General features: G+C 38.1%; 1 protein-coding gene across 4 annotated transcripts in view; it reads right to left on the bottom strand.

Annotated features, from left to right (window-relative positions):
• Positions 1-26,118, bottom strand: part of Ctnna3 (catenin (cadherin associated protein), alpha 3) — a 1,573,570-nt gene that overhangs the window by 122,555 nt on the left and 1,424,897 nt on the right. For all 4 annotated transcript variants that reach the window (NM_177612.3, NM_001164376.1, XM_006513475.3 and 1 more), the window contains one exon: positions 7,771-7,952. In NM_177612.3, coding sequence (NP_808280.2) covers positions 7,771-7,952 — 182 coding nt within the window. The remainder of the gene's footprint in view (positions 1-7,770; positions 7,953-26,118) is intronic.

The following is a 26,118-nucleotide window of genomic DNA, read 5'->3' as shown; positions in this document are numbered from 1 at the left end:
GTCTATATAATTACAGAGCTACTGTATTCTAGATACAAATATAATTTAGCTTTCTGCTGTTAAGTATATGTTCCCATGTGTTTTACCTGTCTAGGTTAATTATATCAATACCATACCAGGCCTTTCAGAATCACCCTATAGACCTATAGGTGATTCTAAGGAAGAATATTTCGGATATACAATATAAGTATGGGTAGCAAAATTAAATGCAGAGAAGATACAGGAACGGGGATTAGTGAGAAATAAAAGAGAGCTAGGCAGATACTGTATTCTACATGGTAGGGAGCTCAGTTATGACTAAGACACATACCAGAGATGAATTACTTTAAAAAAAAAACATGCCATCAAGGGCTTCAGAGAGAAAAAAATAAAGAAAACATTTATATTGAAGTACCACGACGTAAAAAGAGTGAGAGAGCGAAAGACACAGAAGTGGCCTAAGTTAGAATTTAAGTTAGAATATATCCCAAAGCAGATTATTTGGCACGTTAGTGTTTACAAGGATGAGAATAGACATGGTGTGTTGATCAGCCTTTGGAGCAAGAGGGGTTGCTTTTCCTAAGTTATTCCAATGGTTTCATTATGTTGTCTCACATACATGTATATTGAATGCTATTCTGTGAATGAGATATTGTGGCAGAATTTTCCCCTAATAAATAAACATTACAAGTGACCAATCATTGGGCAAGTAGGCAGGATTTAGGGGTTGAGAAGAGAGGGAGGCAGGAGAAAGGAAAGGCCTGTTTGGATGGAAACAAGAAAGGCAGACAGGATATGGGTAGCCAGAGGCTGTCAGCTCAAGTGGCCGACCAGCCACTGAGGATTTCTAACATAGATTAGTTTACAAGATTAGGATGCTAGGTTCTGCACCCAGTGATTGTCTTATGTGTTGATTCTAAACTAAGATTGTGTTGTGTTTTCCTTCATGGGGCAACTCAACTGGGTTCCTTATGCTGGCAGAGTGCCAGCCAGCCACCAGAATTTGGAAGCATGGGGCCTGTGTGGCAATGGCCAGTCATGGGAACTTAGTGAGCCAGGAGGAGAGAGTGATTTTAGCGCTACAGAGAGACAAAGCCAGCCTGGGTGAGACAGGCCCTGGCTAAAAGGAAAGAATGCAGTCTCAGCCTGTCTACCAGGCTGGAGACAGACCAGCCAGTGTCTAGCCAGCAAAAGCCTAGGATGTTTTTCTAAATATTTCACGCTACACGATATTTTATAAAAACTATGTTAAGTAAGGAACATTCCAGCTCAAGTACCTCTAGGTATAGGAAAGACATTTGGTATGCAAATTGAGATTTAGTTTTATATATGGGAAATACAGTCTGATTCCTAAACACTGCTCTATCCGCATTCTTCAGACCTTTAATTTTATGTGTGCTGTGGTCATCTTTGCTATTATATCATTTCAAGCTGTTTCCCTCTCATATTTTACTTCATTAGCATTATCTCACAGCCATTTTATCAAATGTGTACAATTTACCACATAGAAGTTATGTTAGGTGTCTTATTAGTCCTTTTAAAATATGTCTTTTAAATTTTTTTCTTTGACAACTTTCCTCTTGGAATAGTTTATAAGTGGTGATTCTTTTTTTTATTCTGTTGACTACTTTCCCCCAAAATTTTATCGACTCATCGTATCCTTCGCCCAGTTACTGCTCTCTGGCTCTTGTCTTTTTATTTCAACTTTCTAATATATGTTTATTAAATATTTAGCCACATATATTGCCATCAAGCAAAAATGCAGCCAGATGGGATTCTAAATTTTGAATCTTTTAAAATTGTGATACATCAGTTTATTTTCAATTTTGGATTTGTTTCATAAAGAGATAATATAACTTATGAATTGTTTGGATTCTTAGCTGTAATAATCTTGTATTCTCCTGGCAACAGGGGAGTTAGAGTCTCCCTCTCCCTAGGTAAGGTGTTGAAGCCAGGGGCATTCTCTTCCTTCCATATAATGAACTCCTTTTCTAGTGACTGACATTTTAGGTGGCAGTGAGGATAAGTTTGGCATATGTAATATTTGTCTGCTATTTCTTTGGGATTAGTAATATTTCCTCAATATGGGAGCATCTCTGGTCACCTGTCCCATATTTCTGGCACCCTCAAAAGTCAAAATCCACTGGAGTTATTAATTTCAAGCCCCTTGACCTTATGTTTCTAATCATCAATGCACCAAATCACCATGACCCAGAACTGTGTTCAGCATTGCAGCAACTGTTCTGCTTGGGCCTTGTCACCTTCTGCTGTCACTTCATCAATACCTTCTCCATGGAGGATTTTCATCTTCTCCGCTCCTACTCTCTAGACACATGCTAATGTCAAAGGACAGGCTGAAATCTAAGGAATGTATTCCTGATAGACTGAATGAGAATGGGCCCCCCCATAGGCTCCTAGATTTGAATGTCTACTCAACAGGAAGTGACACTATTTGAAAGGATTAGGAGGTGTGGACCTGCTGGAGGAAGTGTGACCCTGGGGGTCAGATTTGAGATTTTTAAGAGCCCATACCCAGCCCAGAGTCCCTTGCTTCCTACTGCCTGCAAATCCAGATGTAGAACTCTCAGCTCATTTACTCAGCTCCTTCACCAGCACCATGTCTGCCTGCTTTCCACTGCTAAACCTCTGAAACTGTAAGCAAGCCCCAATTACATGGTCATGGTGCCTTCATAACAAGACCAGATTCTACTAGGTAATGTTATATGTACACTTGTTTGTGAACCTTACAAAGGTGAAATTCTAGGTGTCATAAAAAGTTAATCAGTATGATGGGGAGATAATTCCCTCTTAACTTTGGGAAAGTTTGTGTGAAATAATGGGAATGTAGTTGCTGTGTTTGGTTCAGGTCAGGACAAGGGACTGAAGTACACATTTTACACATAAAAGTAGACCTGGCATCCAGCTCCTCCCAGGATCTGTCAGTCCCTACATAGCTAGCATACCTGTGCCCAACCTTGAACTTCTGATCCCAGGGATTGGGCTGCCCTTCTCCAGTGTCTCAGTCCCTCTACTTCTCCTTCTCCCTCTCCCTGTCCCTCTCTCTCTCTCCTTCCTTCTCCCCCTCTCCCTCTCCTTCTCTCTCCCTCCCTCCCTTCTCCTCCTCCTCCTTCTCGCCCTCTCCCTCTCTCTCTCCCTCCCTCCTCCTCCTCCTTCTCCCCCCCCCCCGTCTCTGTCTCTCCATCTTTCTCTTTCTCCTCCCCTCTTCCTCCCTTCTTCCTCCTCATGGTGACTCCCCTGGTTTCAATCCTTGGGGCCAGTGAACTTACTTTGAGAGCAGCTTCCCAATAAGCCCACCTTTAATATAATCAATCTGGTTTGAATTGACTCATTTCACCAGTGGAGAAATAACCTACCAAATTGCTTGCTTGGTTGCTTAGGGGATAATCCAAATTAAGTAAGAAACTGTTTTTTCAAAAATGATTACATATTTGTCATATACATCATCAACGAATTTTAGAAAGCTTCAATGATGATGAAATTGCTCATGATGAGATTGTAAAATATATTAATGTTTAACACTATGGACTAGGCTTGATTACTATAGAGAGCTATATACCTGTCTATACTGTGTATACTATATACCTGTCTATACTGGGGGAAATGGAGGAACAGGGAGAAAGAGGAAGATATATACGGCAAGAAAGGGAAAGAGAGCCAGTGAGATACGGAGACCAAAAGATTGTTAGCATTTCTGCCTGTAGAAGCTGGAGCACAGGCCAAAACTCAATTGTCCTGTGCATGAAAAGGATGAAAAGGAAAGAGAGTGTATTATCAAGCGACAAGCTCTGACTAGGGGAAAAAAAAAAAGAAAGAAAACAAACAAAAAACTCTCAAGAGTTTTAAATGGTAAAAATAGAAACTGATAACCAAAGACATTCATAATGAATGCTATGTATAAGTTTAATTTTCATCCTCTCCAGTGAAATTTAGAGTGGCAACTTCACTCTCTTTTAGCTTTGAAAAGTGGATTTTCTTTCAGTAGAATACAAGATGGAACCAAATTCTGTTTTAGAGGATAATTGTACTAACCCAAACAAAGCTTTAACAGGACCAGCATAACCACAGGGTATTGTTTCATAAAATGTAGGTCAGAGTGCCTTTCTGTATCATTGAATAGCTTACATTCCATTAAATTCCTTCCCAAGACTGACTTTATTTCTGTTGTACTCTCCCTTGTCCAGCAAATCATCCAATTTTTACATACATGGCCTTGTGGAGAGGACTGTATGGCTACTGTCATGCAGAGTATGTTCACTGCCCCTTGCTAGGAGAAGGGAGTCACTGTCTTTAGCTGGGTACCCACTGCCGAACCCCCCAAGCCCCAAAAGATCACTGGAACACCACAGAGAAGGCAATGGTTAATCTCAGTAAACAAAGCAGGATGAGTAGACTAATGGGAAGGAGGGGACAGACAGGTGGGGTAGATTTGAGTGGGAGTGTGGTCAGCATGCTCTATGTGCGTGTCTAAAAGTGTCCAAGTACAAATTAAATATTAAATGAAAGCAAACATCAACCAATAATACTGGTTGGATTAATTTTTAAAGAGTCCTGTTTTCAAATTCTTCTTTGTAAATACTTTACCTGAAGTGAACTAGAGATGCAGACACAGGGTACAGTGTTGACAAAACACACCCAGCAAACATAACATTTCAAATTAAGGCATCTACTAAAGTTTGCTTCTCCCACCATATTTTCTAAAAACAAAACAAAACAAAACAAAACAAAACTAAACTAAACTAAAAAACCATTTTGAACAACTGTACACTTACCTAGCTTACATTTCCATTAAATATCTTCAAATATTTACTAGTCAGGTCCTAACAAAGCAGTGATTTGTGGAAACTAAAAGGGGGTAGGGGAAGGAGGGGGGAAGGGAGGATAGCCAGCATCAGGCCAGAGTTCCTCCTATGCTCTCAGCAGGCAGACATGGGAGGGCTGCCAGACACTTTCCACTTGCCCCAGGTGGGCATCAAGGCCACAGAACCCGCTCTATGGGGGATGGACAAGGGGCAGCCCCTGAAACCAGCCCCCCCCACTACAACTTGTAGCCCCAGGGTTATGGAAGAGAGGACTTAGGGACAGAGGACTCTTAGTACTTCTAAGCAGGCAAGAGTAAGTACAGTGGGCCTTGAGTCCAGAAGATAGTCTATAGCTTTAGAGATTTATTGTAGAAAGGCAGGGGAAAAGGAGAGAGAGACCAACCATGGCCAAGAGGAGAGAAAGGGGGAAAGGAGAGAGAGAAGAAAGACTAGGGAGTAAGAGGGAGAGAGAGAGAGAGAGAGAGAGAGAGAGAGAGAGAGAGAGAGGGAGAGGGAGAGGGAGAGGGAGAGGGAGAAGGAGGGGGAGAAGGAGAGGGAGGAGAGAGAGGAGAGAGAGGGGAGAGGGAGGGGAAAGGGAGGGGAGAGGAGAGGAGAGAGTGAGAGGAGAGTCAGGGGAGTAAGAGCAAGAGAACAAGAGAGTGAGGAGGGGCCAAACAGCCCTTCTTATGGTATGCTGCTATCTTTACTGTTGCTAGGTGACTGGGGATGAGTTTAGCCTGAAGGTCAGAAGCTTGGGACATTGCCTACTTGACTACTAACCATGCTTCTCTTGTGGGGGCTGAGGGGGCAGTAACTTCGACAGGAGCCAGGATTTCAGGAGACATGAGAGAACTCCTTCTGTCCCATGTAGGTGAATTATCACCACTGGTCCCTGGGTTCAGACCTTAGCTCAACTGGAGACCAGACTGTCTGTGTATAGCCCATTGCACCACAGTGATTTATGCATCTCTTTTGTAGTTTAGATAAAAAGTATCACATTGTAGCTAGTCTTTGTTACAAATGTTTAGCATGTTATCTTTTCATTTTAATTTTCTTTACAACCTTTCACTGAAACAGCATTTTTATGTTATCCCATTTACTACTTCCTGTGTTTAACATTTGAAAACTCTTTCTCACCCTTAACCCTGAAAGGCAATATACATTACCAATTAATTATGATTTAAAATCACATTTACTCATTGTTCCAGCATAACATTGTTTTTGTGTGTGGTGCATTGTGATACAATATTTTCCTACATGTAGCATGTTTGGCATAGGGTAGTCTTCTGTTCTGTAACTTCAGTAGTTACATGAAGACTGAATTTTGTTTCGGTTTGTATTTTTTAGCAACTGGTAAGAGAGGCATTCCACATCTTGCTGCTCTTTGGTTAATTATGTGAAGACATTTGCAACCTGTTTTCCACATATTGTTTCCCTTAATGACCTCCTTTTCCCTAAAGAGTGGATGTAGACTGCTAGGCAACTGAAAGACATGTTCTCATAAAGATTTTGTGCTTATTGAAGGCTGGCCCATACAGTGCAACCCCATCCTAGAAGTGTTCTGGTATCATGGTCTGGGTCTCCTCACCATCAGGATTCAGTTTGCACATGCATATAACTCATGGTCTACCTTTCAACTCATACTCAATAGCAAGGAGTTTTTTGCCTAGGAAGACCCAAACCCCAGACATAGAGCTGCTGTCATTGGTTGCACAGAGCATAACTGTTAAGGGTCCATTCACTGGAATATTCCAGTAAGTAGGTTTCAGCTCATGAAGGGCTAAAGGACTTTCCATAGAAGCATACTTAGAGCAACACAGGCATGAGAACTTTCATCAGTGCTCGCAGAATAGAACAGTGCAACAGAGATGGCTTCCTCAACGAGGATACATGCTTAACACTATCCCATACGAAGGTTTCTTGGGCAATTGAAGCAGGGTCATTGACCTTGGGCTCAGTAAATTATTCCTGTTTATATTTGGCCATCATCTCCAACTTCCATAATTGCCTTTATCTCCTTATTTTGTTGAGTCTGGGTTTCTGCTTCTTGTCCTCGGGTCCCTTTTCTCTCTGTGGGGAGGCTTATAAATTCAGGTCTTTGCAAACTTCTTAGCATCAAGCAGGAATATTTATCACACAGTTTTGTGTTCCCCCCACCATCACCACCACAATGAACTGGGGCTAAATAATAATGGTAAAAGACACAATCGGTTAGAACCAAAAAAAGGAGGGAACAAGGCTCTGAGAACTGTTTAGAGAGCTACAAAAGGTCAGACACCAGTGCCAGTTTACTTGCTGGGGAAGTCTCATTTTCAAGTGACCATCCTATAGCCACCAGACATGAGCTGCAGTATTGCAGGCAGGAATAAGGAATGGGGTCTTTGAAATCCCTTCATTTGTCAGGATACATGTACAGGGTCTCATGGCCATGGTGACTCTACCAGAGAACAGGGCCAGTCAGACTGTGCTATCACAAAGTCTCATCAATATTTTAAAACATTTATGTTGCTTCCCCATAGACAATGCATACTTCCTTCATACCCATCATTGTTCATGGGGGTTTCAAAGACTGAATTGCAAACTCAGGAATACTACTGGCCACAAATCCCCATGAGATAGCAGTAGGTATTAATCCCTTAAGAGCTTCAGAGTGAGCATGTCCTGCTTACCCATTTCAGTGGACAGTTAGCCAGGTATTAGATTGATACATTGTAATCTCTGCTACAGAGTATTAAGCTATGAGAGTATGGTACAATGTAATCTCAGTGTATGAAGGTCTGAGAGCATGAGGTAAGAGCTGTGTATGAAATTGTACTATTTTTACCACAATTTTGGAATTGTACATTTGTAACTTCCTAATTCCATATTTGCGTTTCCCCTTGCCACTCAGAGAAACTTAGACATTTCAATGATGTGACAACCATATGACTGCCATCCATCGATTAACACAGCATCATTCCTGTGCACTTACCTCGTGAAGTCGGTCATCTCCATCATGATCATGCACATCTTCTTGGCAAGAACAATGATGTCATTGCTTGTGTCATCCCATATCTCAATCTCAGCGTCCAGCTTGCTCTTCACCTTCTTGAAGTCGGCGACTTGCTCAGCAATCTTTTCCTTTTCTGCCTCAGGCAGTTGAGTCATCTTGGCCTAAAGTGTGATAATTCAGTTTTAAAACCATTCCCATACAGAGCAGCACTTTAGGAAGAAGTTCTCATGAGAGGACATTTATATAAACACGTCATGTAAAAATCAAGCTTAAAGTAGTCCAGTCAAAATTTTCATACTTGATTCAAATAAAAAAAAAGCTACACAATTTTAAGTATTTGCTTGCAAACTTTACATTTAAGATTAGGAAGGTAGCCTATGGTGTCCAATATTTGAATTCTCTATAAAATGGCCTGCTACTTTGCAAATTCCTAATATACCAGATTTTAAATTAATTAAAATTAAATCTGAGGCATCACATTTGTTAAAAACTGCATATACTTCATCTACCTTTAATTATATTAATAGAACACTTCAAAAGATATAGCTAAAATTCACTTGAAATGGTATAGGCTACTTATCATCTATTTATATATGTATAAATTATTCCTCAAATAAAGACTGTATATAGATTCATAAACAATTATAGCTTGTAATTATAAAATGCATAGATGGCATGTATAATTTGTATATGCCATGTATTAGCATATGCCCTATTCCCATGGAAGAATAAGGGTGACGGGAAGGATTTATGAAGGACAACCTTCCTCATTAGCATACCAGGTCTAGAGGTCTCAAGCAGCAAACATTATCTGCTTCGGCATGATAGCACTCTGTGAATATGTTACATTCATAACAGCATGCAAATTGCATCTTCCCATTGCATCTGAAATGAAGCCTTGGTAAGAAACCATGTAAACTCTGACACCACCAAATTCTCAACCTCACTGCCTGGAAACTGTCAGCTTTGTGAATTAGAAAAAAGAAATCTAGGAATAAAAATGATCTGATACTTTAAAGACCATAAAACCTTATGAAGCTCTTTGCAGTTACATTGGGTAACAAGTTAGGTCTGGATCTACTCCCAGCAATGACATACTCATACACACATAGTCCCATAGTTAAATACAAACACATAGACACCCAGATATACACACAAACACACTCATGTACAACTACACACACATACAAGGAAGCACACATAGAAACATGCATGTTCACACAAAGAGATACACATACACACATAGATATGAACACATCACATATATACATATACACATATTAACACACAATAGAATTTCAGATATTTTCTAGTAGTATGTGGAAAGAGGGTGGCTTGAAAAGGATAAAACATGCATGTTGAAATTTCTTATTAGATTATTTATATAGAACATGTGATATCTATAATTATTTCTGGCTTGTAGTAAACAGAAATCTATAGATAGGAAAGACATATGAGAAAGCTTTGTGATTTTCTGAATATTAGTTTCAAAATAGTAAAAAAACATTAGTCAGTGAATCAATATTATATAATAACAAAAGCTTAGCTGTATTAAAGGAAAGAAATTAGGCTGGATTAATCCCAGCATTTAAAAGGCAGAGGCAGGCAAACCTCTGGTAGATTAAGTGCAGTCTGGAGTACAGAACAAGTTCCAGGCCATGCAGGGCTACATCTCAAGAGACCACATCTCTTTTTAAAAAATTAAAATAATGTTTAGTAGAAAATATAAACAAAAATATAAATCAAAGAATCAGTGTGTACTGTTTGTCATTTAGAATCTCCACATGGTGTCAATAAAGCCTCAGGACTGGAATGCCTTGCCTGTTTTCTAGTGTAGCAAAAACAACCAAGGCTGTCTAATGTGAGGTTTCACTTAGCTTCCTTAGCATAAACCTGACACATATTAAATGCTCAAAACTGACATGTATTTCTTATTCAAAGAAAACTAATCTTTGTATATTAGTATTTCTAGCACATTATCATTTCTCATTTCATTTTCTTTGAAGACTAAGGTTAACCTTCCTGAGGCTAGAGTTTAAATTTTTTATTTTATTTAAATTGTGTGTGTGTGTGCATGTATGAGACGGGGAGGGGGGGGGAGAGGGGCAGGGGGAGGGGAGGGAGAGGGAGAGGAAGAGGGGGAGAGGGAGGAGTTTATGAGCATATGAGTGCCAGCGGCTGGGAGCAGCAGAGATGAACGTCCCAATGGTGCTGGAGTAACAGTTAGAAACCAAACTTGGGTTTTCCTCAGGTACAGTGCCTACTCTTAGTCACTGAACCATCTCTCTAGCCCAAAGGCTACATTTTTAATTAGTGAGCTATACAACTTTTTTTTCTTAGCAACTAAAAATATTTTTTTCTTTCTTCCTCTCTTAGGAAATGTGTCCTGTGCAGAGTTTAAAAGCAGAGCAGCCTTTACTGCCCCTGGCATATGGCAAGGCACATAAATGAAGACACAGCTCACTACTTCTGGAATCAAAAGTAATATGCGAGTGTGTTAAGTAAATTGTAAGCCATCAACCCGTTAAACGAGCTTGGAAGTAGAAATAGGTTCTCTGCATCTTGAAGATTTGGTCATTATTTTTCTCCACTCATAAAAATGTTTATACATTCAAGGACTAATAACTGTACTTGAATGTTCAACAGAAGCATCTTTGTACATCCTACATCGGAGAGGTAATAAATGTGTATTTCTGGTTGTGCTGGGTTCTAAAAGTTATTATTATTAATTATTATTGTTATTATTATCATTATTTTCATCTTCACATTCATCATCATCATCATCATCACTGTCATCATCATCATTTGGTCACTTGACCCAAGCTCGAGTCACTTGAGAAGAGGAACTCTCAATTGAGAAAATGCTGTCAAATCTGTGAGATATTTTCCTGATTAATGATTGAAGTGAGGATCTAGTGCCCTGTGAGCTGGTGGTCCTGATTTGCATAAGAAAGCAGACTGCACAGCCCATAAAGAGCAAGCCAGTAATGCAGAATTCCTCCATGGTCTCTGCTTCAGTACCTGCCTCTAGGTTGTGGCCCCGCCGAGTTTGTGCCCTGAAGTTCCTCCTTGATAGGCTGTTATCAGCAAGCACAGGATAAAATGTTTGTTTCATCAAAACAAAGGGAGCAATGAGACACTGATATCCAGTATCATCTGTAATGCTGAAGTCTACAGCAAAATGTTATGGAAATCCACCCACTAAGGACCCAGTAAAGTGAAAGTGTTGATGTGGTGATGTGGTCTAGGGTATTCCAAGCCCTGTTCCTAGGAATGGCACTGATCTTCTATGAGAGCCCCAGGAAGTCCTGAAACCCCTTGCATAAAGTTCCCCAGGATTAAAATGACAATAACAAATTCCCTCCTCCTCTTGAGGGAGCCCATTGGATCATTGGACAACACAGCAATGAAAACGAACACAGAGAGAAGAGTCACTGGCTACATTCAACATACTCTCAGCTCACATGGCAAGTTACAATCAAAGATTTTTCAGCTCTGGCAAGGGGACGGTCAGAAGTTGGGCAAGAGTTTGTCAAACTGAAAGTTTTAGAGGATTCCAGTCTTACTTTGCACAGGACAGCAACAGTCATGAAACATTAAATTACAGCCTGACACGTTCACTGAAGGGTTTAAGCAGATCTATGAATAATTTATTAAATGCCATCAATCAATTTCAGTCACTGGGAGAACTTAAGAGTAAAACCCAAGAGAAGACTAGATGTTGAGGATTCCAAATAAAAAATTGTTTTTTGAATTATTTTGTACAAGATATGGAATGAAGCAAGAGATCCATCCCATAAACAACCACCAAAACCAGACACTATTGTGGATGCCAACAAGAACTTGCTGACAGGAGCCTGATATAGCTGTCTCCTGAGAGGCTCTGTTAGTGCCTGACAAATACAGAAATGGAAGCTCACAGCCATCCATTGGATTGAGCACAAGGTCCCCAATTAAGGAGCGAGAGAAAGGACCGAAGGAGCTGAAGGGGTTTCCAGTCCCATGGGAGGAACAATATGAACTAACTAGTAACCCCAGAGCTTCCTGGAACTAAACCACCAATCAAAGAAAACACATGGTGGGACTCATGGCTCTAGCTGCATATGTAGCAGAGGATGGCCTCGTTGGTCATCAATGGGAGGAGAGGCCCTTGGTCCTGTGAAAGTTCCATGCCCCAGTGTAGGGAAATGCCAGGGCCAGGAAGCATGAGTGGGTGGGTTGATGGGCGAGGGGGGAGTGGTTAAGAGGATTTGAGGAGGAGAAACGAGGAAGGGAGATAACATTTGAAATGTAAAGAAAGAAAGTATCTAATAAAACAAAAACCAAAAACAAACAAACCAAAAAAAAATCAACAACAAAACAAACAAACAAACAAACAAACAAAAAACCAAAAAGAGCCGGGTGGTGGTAGTGCACACCTTTAATCCCAGCACTTGGGAGGCAGAGGCAGATGGATTTCTGAGTTTGAGGCCATCCTGGTCTACAAAGTGAGTTCCAGGACAGCCAGGGCTATACAGAGAAACCCTGTTTCGAAAAACAAAACAAAACAAAACAAAACAAAACAAAACAAAACAAAGAAAAAAAAGGTTAAGACAAATACAGCTAAGTAGAAACTCTGACATATAATAGCCAGGAATCTACTTGTCTATGCTCAATATCTATAAAGCAGAATGCTGATATAATAGCTCTGTGGGATTCCTGCCACATGAATGATATTGTATTATGTATTTATTGATTTAGAAACTTAAAACCGAAGAAAATAAAATAGCTGTCTGTGACTTGTGCCAAACTCTCTCTAGGTACTATTTTTTAATTTGAGATTCTATATTTCTAAAAGCCCACTAAGGTCAGGACTAAGATTATCTCAGTTTATACATGTTCTTGCTCTATTGCCATGCCAATGAACGTGATCAATATCATCTAAAATGCACCAAAACACCCACACTGTCTTTGGAGATATTCTCAAGCACACTAGTATTTATCAGAATCAATTTTCCCTCTCCAGTGTCTTCATCTTCCTTCTTAGACTGTGTTGAGTCTTTACCATTCGAGACACATGTAGTCACAGAATAAAGCAAAGCAAATGTAGTCAAACAGAACTACAGTTTTAACTGATGCTCCTCAGAATAAGTTTTCCACACTAGCTAGAAAACTCATGAAAAGCAACTCTTGACTGTCTCTAGTATTCTGCTCTGCTCAGGACAAATACTGTCCATGTGCACCTGTCACATGTCATTGTGTGTCCATCTTATTCTATATATCCTCTACTAATTTCCTCTTCCATTTGAAAGTTTAATTCAATTGTATAATTTGTTATATTAAAAAAACAAAAACAAAACCAAACAAACCTCATCTGCCCAGTCTGGCCTGGCCATGGCAGGGATAGGATGACATCATTCCTGCTCTTAGAACAGAGCCAGCAGGGCACAGGGTTTGCTTGTATTATAGTCTACATATTTTCATGTTCCTCCTTTGAGGGATGTCCTCTCGGTCAAGGTTAATGACTCTATAATAATCAGAGACAGCACAAGTCTAATAGGCAAGAGTGTGTATAATGTCTCAGCAAAATGGTAAATGCTGAGACCTTCAGGACAACTCACAAGGCTGTGGGAAAGAACACTGAGGGCATGAGTTCAAAAATATGTAACTTCTCAAGCGTTTAATATGATGCATGTTATATAAGGATGCAATGTGAATTGTATAGGGAGCTTCACAGATCTAAAGGAACAGAGGCAGCTGCACTATGAGCCATCTTGTCAGGAAGATGCTAAGGAAGGAGATAAAGATTTTGGGAATGATGATCCCAGAGCAAGATCCCACCCAGCTAAGTTTTTTGTTTGTTTGTTTGGTTGGTTGGGTGGTTGTTTTTGTATTTTGTGCATGCTTACAAAGGCAAGCAGATTCCTGAATTCAAGGTCAGCCTGGGAGAGAGGAAGTTTAGGTTTAGGAACAGGCATGATAGGAATGATAATTTAAGGGTAGGGTCCCACCCAGCTTTCTTATTGTCTGTGCTTACACTTCCCATCTCTAATAATCAAGCTTGGACCTACAATTTGACTTCAAGTCATTCTTTTCACTGCTCCCAAAAAACCCTTTCTAAGAGCCTCTCTTCAAGTCAAGGTTCGTCCTTGGCACCTATCTATGTCTGTACAAAATATATAACTGAAAATCTTTACTGTTTACATAGTAATATTATAAAACAGAAAAATATTTAGACTGTGAATGTACAATTGGAGCTAATTTTTAATTATTTATTTTGTTTTGCTGTTTTAATATAATTATAACTTCCCCTTCCCTTTCACTCTTTGAATCTTTGCTTATATCCTTCTGTACTCTTTTTCAAATTTATGCTCTCATTTTTTACTAATTGTGATAGCATATATGTATGTAGTATATATTGTATATTTATATATAAATACATAATGTATAATATACTTCATATATGTTATATGTAATTATATGAACTATATGAAATAACTACATATAATTATATATGACTATATAATATAATTATAAATATATAATATAATTAATATATAAAATGTTAATCAATTATTGTTAAAATATAATAATTATGTATATATATATATATACATATATATATATATATATATATACATAAACATATACCTTGTTCAGTGTAATATAATTTTACTCTTATTGTGTGTTTCAGCAGTGTGCATGTGATATGAGATAACCAGTTGGTATGTTCTTCCCTGGGGTGACTATTTCTCTGGAATTATTTTTCTCAATTGAAAAACATCTATGTATGTATCACCAAAATCAAATAAAACATATCACTGATATAGTGTAAGCCTTTCCATATCTTTATTGAATGAGCTCCCAGATTATAATGAGTATCTGGATTTCTGAACTCATAGATAAATGGCTATGGATTTATAATCCTTGAACTCATGTCTGACCTGCAACTTAAGTGATGCACATATTTATGTTCTGTTTGCTGACTTGCACATAGGATATGCCCATGTGTAAATAGGGCACTGTGTAAAAAGAATGATATTCCATTGTCTAAATTTTGTGGCAAGCCACTCAGTTAGTTGAATGGCATCCCACTGTAACAATAGGCAGATACTTCACTGTGTAAGCAGAATGATGCTCCATGATATAAACTGGATGGTGCTCACTATGTAAACAGGACAAAGATCCACTGTGTAAACAGACAACATTTGTTTTGTGTTTCTCAATAAATCTTTTGAAGATATTCCAGTTTGTCTTTTATGGGTAATGAGTATCATTGATTCCTTCTTTTGCTACATAAATGCTTGTAAATTTTCTACATCTATAAATGTCAAACTGGGGTGTCACAGGGGAATTAGTAACCTTTTTGTTATTTATTCTTTCTTATTTTCACACTTTGTACCCTCTACCTAAGTAATGCTTTTTGTTGCATATAAGTATCATAAGGTATATCCATTTATTATTCTTGTTATTCTTTTATCTGTGTTAGGTTAATCATTTAACTAGTTCTAATTCAAACAATATATAGCACTCTTTTTAGTTTCTGGTCTATGTAGAATTTAGACTACCTTACCAATTATTATTGTAGAAATTTATGATGTTTTTTGGTTTAGTCTAATCATCTGGGAATACAAAAAAATACTACTTCCTAGAGCAAAGTCTTTTCAAACAGGACCACCTTTAACAATGGCCATTACCTATTTTTTTATTATTTCAATTTTTTTACGTACTTCCCAAGAAAATAAGTTCTCTGAAAGTAGGAGCATTATTGAGGATAAATAACATAAGTTTAGGGATTTATAATAGGAATGTCTACAACCTAGCTTATTCCTGACAAAATAATCCTAGTGTCTTGAGAGGACAAGAAAGGAAGATCACAGATCTAGCCAGCCCTAGGCTATAGAGGAAGTTCAAAGCTAGCTTAGATAACTTAATAAGACCCTATATTTAAATAAAAACAAATACCAATAAAATTTGGAAGGAATAGCTCAATGGTAGTTCAGACCAAATACATGAGACTCTGATTTCAATTTCCAAATGTAAAAAACAATCTAATTCCTAAAGAAGAATATGTCTATGATATTACGTCTTATGTTTTCTTTGGGGCTTATACTATACTCTAAGTCAACCCTGTAAACTCAAAAGGATTTCAAACTTGCTTCTCTGCTGCTGTTTTCCTGTCTACTTTGTTAGTCTAGCTCATTAATCTCATTATTTCTGTATAAAATATTGATCTGCTGAATGATTTTATGTCCTGTTCAGGAAGATGAGAAAAAAATCTGGAAGATGACTTATCAGTTTGTGTGCTTACTGTACAATCAGGAAGACTCACATTCAGATCCCATCACTACCTGTCAAGCCAGATGTTTCCAAAATGCCTATTACTTTGGCTCCAAAGCATCCTATTCCCTCTTATGGCATCCTTGTACATAAAGAAATGTGCACACCTCCAGAAACAAACACACTTCAACAAATGGTTAGTAAACAAAAGATAAGGAAAATGGCATAATAGGAAAAATGTAGGGAATTTCACATAGATCTTCACCCAACTTTAAATGCTGACAGGCATGTATCATACAGCCAGGAACTTACCCATTCTGACCTTCAGTATATTGAGCAAAAATAAACTCATACATGAATTTTATTTGGATGAAAGGTATGTGTGTGAAGACAATAGAACTAGAAGTATGAAGATCTTTGGTAAGTGGTGCTTTCCATTATTATATGTAAAATATTTAGCTAGCCTTCAGTACTTAAAAATATCCTTGGGGGGAAGGGGGTTCACTATTCATTTGTTCCATCACACAGAGCCAAGGCACAGACCAAAGTAGAACTGAGCAAGTGAGTCCCATAACAACACAGACTGCAGAAATGCTAAGTTCTCATTCACTCTCCCAAAGGCACACACATGTTTCATGTATAGGACAAGTGAGTAACTCTGTCCTAGAGAAGGCAAAGGTCCTAAAATACTACCAAGGATAGGTGAATATGTGCCATCTAATTTCACATATGAACAATTCTCCTTTCACTACTTTTTGTTTTCCTTAATTATAAACTTTTTTATGGACAATTAATTCCTATGGACATCAAATGACTTTATAATCCCCTATCTATGAAACTCAGAATTAGAATTCTATTAATATAAGTATACAATATAAACAATAATGGTATGAAATATGGTAATATCCACATATTACAACCATGGAAATTATATCCGTAAAGATCAAGTGTAAGTCCTCCTCCATTTAGTACAATGGCTTCTCAAGTACTCAAGTATTTTTTGTTTACATAGAAAAGCTATATGTGAAGACAGTTTGTACTTAAGTTTCAGGAAAATATAAAATCTACAAAACACATTTGGGCTACAAACGGGGAGATTGAACACAGATTGGATTGTAATGGTGGTTTTTCCACCCATGACCATGTTACCCCAGATAATGACTCTGAGACTGAATTATATTTGCATAAATGTTTAGGCCAAAAGCTCAAGCCTGTTTTCTGACTAGCTCATGACTCAGTTATCCATTTGTTCTATTCTGCCAGTGATATATGGCTTATTGTCTCTCCTCAGAGTTCTTGTGACCATCATCCTCAAAGTTCTGGGGCAACATTCGACCATCTTCACATTCTGGGAAGAAATGTTCCACACCTATGACTCTATCCTAGAAATAGTCTCTCTAGCCCGGTATTTCTACCTATTTCCTGCCTAGGTTCATAGGTCAATAGCCTTTTATTGACAGGTGAAGATTCCACACACTGCACAAAAGATTCCATCTACACTGGATATCACAACTCTAGGAGGTGATTGCTAAGTTTATTCAACATGAGGATTTCCATTTTGTTTGGACTTGTCTATAATACTAAGGTATGAACTGCTACAGTGTTTCAAATTACTTTGAAGTGTTTCAGAAGGAAAAGTTCAAACTATCTTTGTATTCTAAAGAGTGGAGCTATTTTAAGTCATCTTCCAAAATTGATTATCATGATATGAAGACTGTACACTGACAAATTAAATAAGTATTATTAAAATGTATACTACATTGCAATGCAGTACAATCTTGGTGAATTTAGTTGGCATTAGACAATAACTAACAGCTTGGTTAGCTCCACTGGGAAAATGGGAATACTGTATCTTATTTCCCAACCAACTGAGGTCCATACAGTTTCAGTACTGCAATGGCCTCTTCAGCTATAAAGCCTATAAAGTTGTCCTTAAGCTATCTATATCTTTCTCACTTCATCTTTTACTTATTTTTAAAATCTCTTTCTTATCTCTTTAAATAACAGGCATGCACTACTACTGTCTGAGACACTCCGTTACAGCTGTGGCAATTGCCACCTATTAGACAATTCTTCATGTCACCTCTCTTTTCTTGCTCTATGTGAGCCTGGATTCACCACCAGAGAACTGAGAGGAGGATATGCAATCTGTTTCCCACAAAGTGACTTTCATTACAAAAAAACAATCACCAGATGCTGTTAACTTTGCCTTTTCCTTCACTTTTTCTGTTGTAACAGTTATTCATTTCCAGACACATCTTCAAAAGTATCTTATCCACATGATCAACATCAGGACCCCTTTGGAGTTACCACATGTATCTCGCCCCCTCTATAAGTTGACTTCCAAGGACTGGATGATTACTGGCTAGCTAAGAATACAATGTGGTCTTTGTTAAAGATAAAATGCTTACTCTGCAAAGAGCCTATAACAGTCCTAGAAATTTTATAATATCTGTACACATTATTTGCCTTTATTTAACACTCAATTTGAGTGTACATAAAAACTATAACTATGTCATATCTAAATCCCTGCACATTTAATTCTTTGAACACTAGTGGCTGCCAAAACTTAAACTAATTTAAATGAAATTGTATTGTGCTTCCATAAGTCATTATTGCGGAATATTGATAAGCTCTTGAACTATGCAAACAGACAATATCTAAATGTTTGAGCAATTCATTAAATAAATATTGGAAAGGCCGTAGAAGCTCACACATGTTCTAGAAACCTACTCACTAAAGAATCTGAATCAAACGTTTTTCTCTTCCACTTCACACATTAAGTTTAGTTTCCTGAATTTCATGCCCCAGTTTACAGTAAATTGATTGGAAGTAGACAGGAGGCATGTTAGTCTGAGCACCAGGACAGAAAATCAAAGAGGAGAAAGAAGTCCAAGACACTGGAGATCTGTTAGTTTATAAGGAGCTTTCCTGCTTATATCAGCACACTCGCACCCATCTCTCGATTACAGCATAGTAAAGTGTTTGATTAGAATTGTGACCACGCATTACCTTCAATACACTCACCTAGCATTCAGCGATATCTACTGCACAAATTTCTGCTGCCATGCATGTTAGCAAAGAGCTCACAATAAGTCTGTGCAGTGCAGGAAATGCACACGGTATATATTTAGAATTTCAAATTATTCAAATAAAGGTGCATGGAGTAGAATTTTGAAAAAATAATTCTGCTGAACCTTTTATTCATCTAAGTCATGAAAAACTATATAAGTAGAATCCAACTGAAATAGGCATTTAAAAAAAAATAGACAGGAACAGGAAAACTAGCCCAGCCCGTTGCAGGCTGCAGCACTCCAAAGAATGGGTGCTGAGTCTCAACTGGGTGGTTCAGTGGAGCTGGCATTGGTGGCATGAGTGATGCCCTGAGGGCATGAGAACCTGAGAGCTGATATTGCCCCCTGCAGGAGGCTTTGGGTAAACTAGCTAGGGCAGGGCTGGAGAGTTTACCCTGGTGATGCAGAGAATAAAAAAGCCAGCAGCCTGACTAACTCGGCTACCACCCAGACCCAGATCCAGGGCTTTGAGTTGGTCCAGCCAAAATCTACATCACCTATTCAACAAAATCTGTTTAACTATTTAGGCATTACATAGAGAGTAACAGGATGAGAAAGGAAATAGAATTTTAACCTCTTTTCCTCTTTGAGTTTAAAATAAAGAAAATGCTAAGAACAAAAAATAAAGAAAGACTGCCATATCCAGGGATCCACCCCATAATCAGCATCCAAACGCTGACACCATTGCATATACTAGCAAGATTTTATCGAAAGGACCCAGATGTAGCTGTCTCTTGTGAGACTATGCCGGGGCCTAGCAAACACAGAAGTGGATGCTCACAGTCAGCTAATGGATGGATCACAGGGCTCCCAATGGAGGAGCTAGAGAAAGTACCCAAGGAGCTAAAGGGATCTTCAACCCTATAGGTGGAACAACATTATGAACTAACCAGTACCCCTGAGCTCTTGACTCTAGCTGCATATGTATCAAAAGATGGCCTAGTCGGCCATCACTGGAAAGAGAGGCCCATTGGACACGCAGACTTTGTGTGCCCCGGTACAGGGGAACGCCAGGGCCAAAGGGGGGGAGTGGGTGGGTAGGGGAGTGGGGGTGGGTGGGTAAGGGGGACTTTTGGTATAGCATTGGAAATGTAAATGAGCTAAATACCTAATAAAAAATGGAAAAAAAAATAAAAAAAAAAAAAATAAAGAAAGAAAGAAAGAAAGAAAGAAAGAAAGAAAGAATTATAGTAGAAGAAATTAAAAAAAAAATCCTTCAAACAAGTAATGACTATGTTAGGCAAGATTTAGCCTCAGATTGAATCAATAACAAAAGTACTTAAAAGGATTGCCAAACAAGATTGAGATATTAATTTTGAGACATGAATTTCACATTTTTATTTGAGATTATTAACGAAATGATTATGCTAGGGAGAAAGAAATCATGAGTAGAAATGGTGATGAGGAAGCAGATAAAGAACCCATGTGTCACAACTTGGAATGAACCAAGTAGTACCTGGGGGTTTGGTGTTTGTGGAAGTTACTGTACTACAGATCATTCATTCATTCATTTGGTTAAAATATGCTTCAAATACACCCAGGAAATATTAGCACTTGTTTACATATTGAGTGAGTGGTAGAACATTTGTGAACATTTTCTTTATTTATACTATGGAATTATATTCTACAGCTTCTTCTATGATGTTTTGCTTTAACGTCTGAGGATAAATGAAAGAGGACATGGAAGTCTCTAGATTGCTTTTTTTTTTTTTTGGTCCTATATTCACAATTCAAACACCTCTCACGGAACATAACCATAAGTGCTGGGTTAAAGAGTTTACTTTTATACTTATGCTTATCAATAAACATTCATGCTATCAGTAATTATCCAAACAAATGTCACAAGGCTTTGATACAATCCAAAATGTGCTTCTTTCTGTAATACATGCCAATGAAAAGACTTGTCTCTGTAGGTGGAGTGTGGTTAATTCAGTTCCATTATTTACAATCCCGTCAAGTCATTCTAGATGCTAATAATCTGTTCTCCATACTTCCTGAATTCCACACGGGCAAATCCAACTAATCATGACTCAAAAATATTTCTAATGACTAAATCTTCATTGAAGGGTACAGGCTTTGTTTCTCTTTCCATTACTACATGAACACTATAGAAAACTGACTGCAGATATTTTTGGTGTATTATATGTTACTAATTATTTAGAGAGAAATTTAAATGTATAGAGGGTACATAGGGCTATCTTGCAATGAGGATGACATTTTAGACAGCAGATACAAACATCTGAAATTTTCTGAATCCACAGCATTCTTGAAATATATCTTACACATATATGGAAAAGTGACTGAATCTACATCAAAATCTAGCATGGTTACTGCCTGAGATCCAAAACACTCAACACGCCCCTTTGTGAATGCAGAATGCAATAAAACACTGGGTGAGTAGAAATACCTACAGCAACACCACCATCTTTACTCTAAATTTGTCCATATGGCCAGAACACACACAAAAAATTAAGTAAACAAAACATAATTCTTCCTGTCTCCTGGATGTGAATTTGGAGAGGCAGACATCTGGATCAGAAAGGCACTTAGCAGAAGACAAGAGTTCGTCAAGTAAAATCCCATTTGGGCCTGGAAATGAGATCCTTCACTGAAGAGGCAGCATCTGACATGAGAGTTTTAATTCAGACTTAGATGGGATACAGATGAGGTTGTGTCTACAGATGAACACAAAGGGGAAATAAAACTAAGTCTTTGATTAGTTAGGCTCTCAGGAGTGAGACTCCAGGCTACTGGGAGCAAGATTTCAGAATGATGTACATCGTTTCCAAAGCACTCCGTGTGCCAACACTACACTAACAAACTCTATGATGATTGGGAACATTTGCAAAGGAAAAGACAAGAGCGAATGAGTCGTGCCTAAAGGTTCTCAGGCAGGGGATTTCACAGGATGTGAACAAATTTCTGTTGTTGTTTAGGTAGTAGACTACACAATATGTTTGCCAATCATTCTGTTTTACAAAGTATGTAAAACACAGTCATAAAAAGAGAAAAACAGAAAGGAAGAAAAAAACCGTACTAGCCACCAACACCCCCCACTATATAACCTCATTCAGTTAGCAGTCAGTCTCTTGGGATGTATTTGTCACACATCAGTGCTAAATAATCCTTATTGTTATCTATTGGATAGACATTCTGCTCAATATCCCATTTAATGTAGCCCAGTATTACAGCAGCTACGTCAACAAGGTGACAGGTAAGAAGTTTTTCCTCACATAGATTTTTTTTGTGCAAAGAGCTTTGGACCTTGGATCAAGCTGACCACCAACCACTCAAGACTGTACATACCGATCTCTATTGATGAGCTTGTCTGGATCTTAATGTTGTTCTCACTTTCAACCATTCTCAACATACTGATAGGCAACAGAACTACAATGAGAAATTCTAAATCCCATCCAACAAAATCAAACTGAGAAGAGAGCCACTTAATCCATTCAGAAATTCTATTATATTGTCATTGAGGAAATAGCTTCCTAATTTTGTATCGAAACATCAAGAGGTTGGATAAATTATCTAGTAGTCTTTTTAGTTTTAATAAACAGTAATTTTAGTGAGCCTGAATGGAGAATTAATGACCACTATCAAAAGATAGAGATGGTCTTCATAAACATGTTCTATAAGGGCATACAATCTTTCATTGATTCAACTTTCTTTATATTTAATGTGTATAAGTATTTTGCATGCATGTATGTATATATGTCCACCACATGTGTGTGTGCTCATGGAGCCAGAAGAATCCTCAGATTCCATATAACCTAAGTAATAGAAAGTTGTGAACCACCATGGGGGTGCTGGGTACAACCTTGGATCCTCGGGGAAAGAAGCCAGTGATCTTAATACTTAATGTATGCATGTGACTATTTATTCAAATGCTATTCCAAATCTGAGATCATAATATATATGCTTATGTTTCTTTTTTCAGTTCTTTTTTTCAATTTTTTTATTAGATATTTTCTTCATTTACATTTCAAATGCTATCCTGAAAGTCCCCTATACCCTCCCCCACCCCCCGCTCCCCTACCCACCCACTCCCACTTCTTGGCCCTGGCATTCTCCTGCACTGGGGCATATAAAGTTTGCAAGACTAAGGGGCCTCTATTCACAAGGATGGCCAACTAGGCCATCCTCTGCTACATATTCAGCTAGAGACACGAGCTCTGGAGGTACTGGTTAGTTCATATTGTTGTTCCACCTATAGGGTTGCAGACCCCTTCAGCTCCTTGGGTACCTACTCTAGCTCCTCCATTGGGGGCCCTGTGTTCAATCCAATAGATGACTGTGAGTGAGCATCCACTTCTGTGTTTGCTAGGCCCTGGCATAGCCTCACATGGGACAGCTATATCAGGGTCCTGTCAGCAAAATCTTGCTGATATGTGCAATAGTGTCTGCATTTGGTGGCTGATTATGCTTATGTTTCTAATGCCCGGATTTTATTCAGGTATGAAATATCTCAGAATTTTGTCCTTCCTTTCTTGTAAGAGATCAATCACCATTATATTTTATCAATGGCCTTTGTGGGTTTTTCACTTTTGAACAGATATATGAATACATAATATGTCTATATTATATATATATGTATGTGTGTGTGTGTGTGTGTGTGTGTCTTTAAATACAGAGTAGACTTCATTGGATATGTTTCTGCCACTTTTTCCATATATGTGGCAAAATTTTTAATGATAAGATTATATACTTTGATAACAATTTTCTGTAGTTACTAATGTAGTATTAATATATCTGTAAGCTATATTGGTCACTTTTCTAAAATATATTATTAACAAGGATCTTTATATTTAAATTTCATATATGATAAGAAGATGGCATTTAACTGTTATTGTACTTATAACTGTAATTTCTGATGAGGTTGAACAACTATCTAGCTGATTATAATTTTGTATGCCTTCTGTGGCCGGATGAAGAGTTATCTATATAAGCAGGATGTCAATTGTCACTTCACTAAAAAGCCAATGTTAAAGTTATTAGGTGTATCTACAAAGAAATTGATTGTAAGTGAGTTGTGGAAAAAATAATTAAGACAGACCTACAGCTAAAATTTAACTTTGAGGAAGAAAATCACCATTTAGTAATGAATAAAATTGTAAAGTTTGGAAGGTTGTGAAGTTACTACTCAAATCTATGCATAGAACATGATTTCTAGTCTAGTTTGTAAACCTTACATCTGCCCATTTGACATCTATAGTTGGTTTTCTAATGGACCAATAGGATTACTAACCATTAATTTATTTATGTTTCCCATCTCTAACATGCTCTATTGTGTGTTTTCTATATCAGTAAAAATAGCTAGAGCGTTTTCTCAATACTAAGCAATGAAAATCTTAAGTTGCCCCATAACTTTTGTCTCTCTGTATGTTTTGTACCCAATATTCATCCTTTAGAAAATCTGAGCAGCTCACACATCATTGTATATGCACAGCTAACAATTTCCAGACACTCTCTTCCTAACATCGAGGCCAGAACCCCCTATCATTTCCCATCTTACTGACAGCAATGGCTTCCCAGCCTCCCACTTGTTCCTATATCACACCCACATTATTTTCAGCACAGTGTTCAGAATGACATGTGCAAACTATTACAGATCATATCATTCCTGGCTCAAGGCTCTCCAGTCATTCTACCATCTATTTCCAACAAAAGCCTGCCTTTTACAATATCTATCTATCTATCTGTTGAGGGCAGGGTTGTTTCTGAATTTCAGGCTTCCTCTGCATATTAGCTGTCAGCTTGACAGAATCTAAGACCATCTATGAGACAGAGCACTGGGCATGACCATGAAGGATTTTCTTCACAGATTAGGTTGATTTGAGAAGAACCACTCTAAATGTAGACTGCACCATTCCATTTTCTGGGCTATGGACTGAGTAAGATGTTGAAGGTAAGCCTAGGACCAGTATTTATTAATCTTGATTTTCTGATTACAGACACAATGTCACAAGTATTACCATGATGGACTGCATATTCTCAGATTGTGTAAACAAATGGTAACTAACACAGAAAACTCTTTCTGAAGAGCAGAGCTGTTGCTATGATTAACTTGACTATGTGGTTATTGGGTCTTGCCAACAGTTTTGAAAAGGAATGTGAGAGAGTATAGAACTTCAGCTTGGAAACTCTCAAGATCCTTAGAATGCTCTCAGCAGAGTTCAATGGTCCACTATAGTAGAAGTTTGGAAGATCAGAATGCCAAGAGAAAGACGGACAGTAAAGGAATGGAGACAAAGACAGTGGGGGCTATGGCCAAGTAGGTTGAGCTCATTTTAGCAAAAAATCTACTGCACTGATCTTGTGTCATAGACATTGGTGGTATTAAACTTGAGAGTAATGGATTAATTAATAAATTTAGTAGAAAAATTTTGAGACAGATGACATTCATGCTATTATATATCTAATACATGAAAAAAAGGTATGAAATAAGTTAAAGTTTGATGAGGGGAAAAGAGTGTAATTAATATGAAAGTCACAGAGGTGAGTTTGTTGTATCTATAATTCCTAAAGACATTAGGGCCAACAAAGACAAAATAAGTGCTGTACAGGGAGAACAGGAAAGGTGACGTGGAGGATAACACCCTATCATCCTCTGTTCTATTTTATGAAGATGCAAATTCATTTGAAATTGCAGAGTCTAAACTGAATACATAGCTAATGGCATTTCTAGCTCAAACAAGCAGCCTTGAAGAATGTTTGCCCATTGGTCAGCACACTAAAAGCAATGCATCTATTGTCCAAGGCACCTATACTCATCCTGCAATTGACAGCATGTCTTGGCAGTTTTGTCCACATGATATTGACTTTATAGAAATTGGTGGTGGTGGTGGTGGTGGTGGTGGTAATTGTGCTAGTGCTGTCACTGGTGGTGGAGCAGCTTGTGTTGTCTTTCCCTTTCAAGAAGCTCTGTCTGAGGACACATAATGTACAACAGGGTCAACTTCCATGCAGAGATGCCCTGAGAATCTACTGAATG

Source organism: Mus musculus, chromosome 10, assembly GCF_000001635.26.
Source record: "Mus musculus strain C57BL/6J chromosome 10, GRCm38.p6 C57BL/6J".
Taxonomy (NCBI): Eukaryota; Metazoa; Chordata; class Mammalia; order Rodentia; family Muridae; genus Mus; species Mus musculus.
The sequence above is the reverse complement of the archived record's forward strand: the minus strand, read 5'-3'. Positions and strand labels throughout refer to the sequence as shown.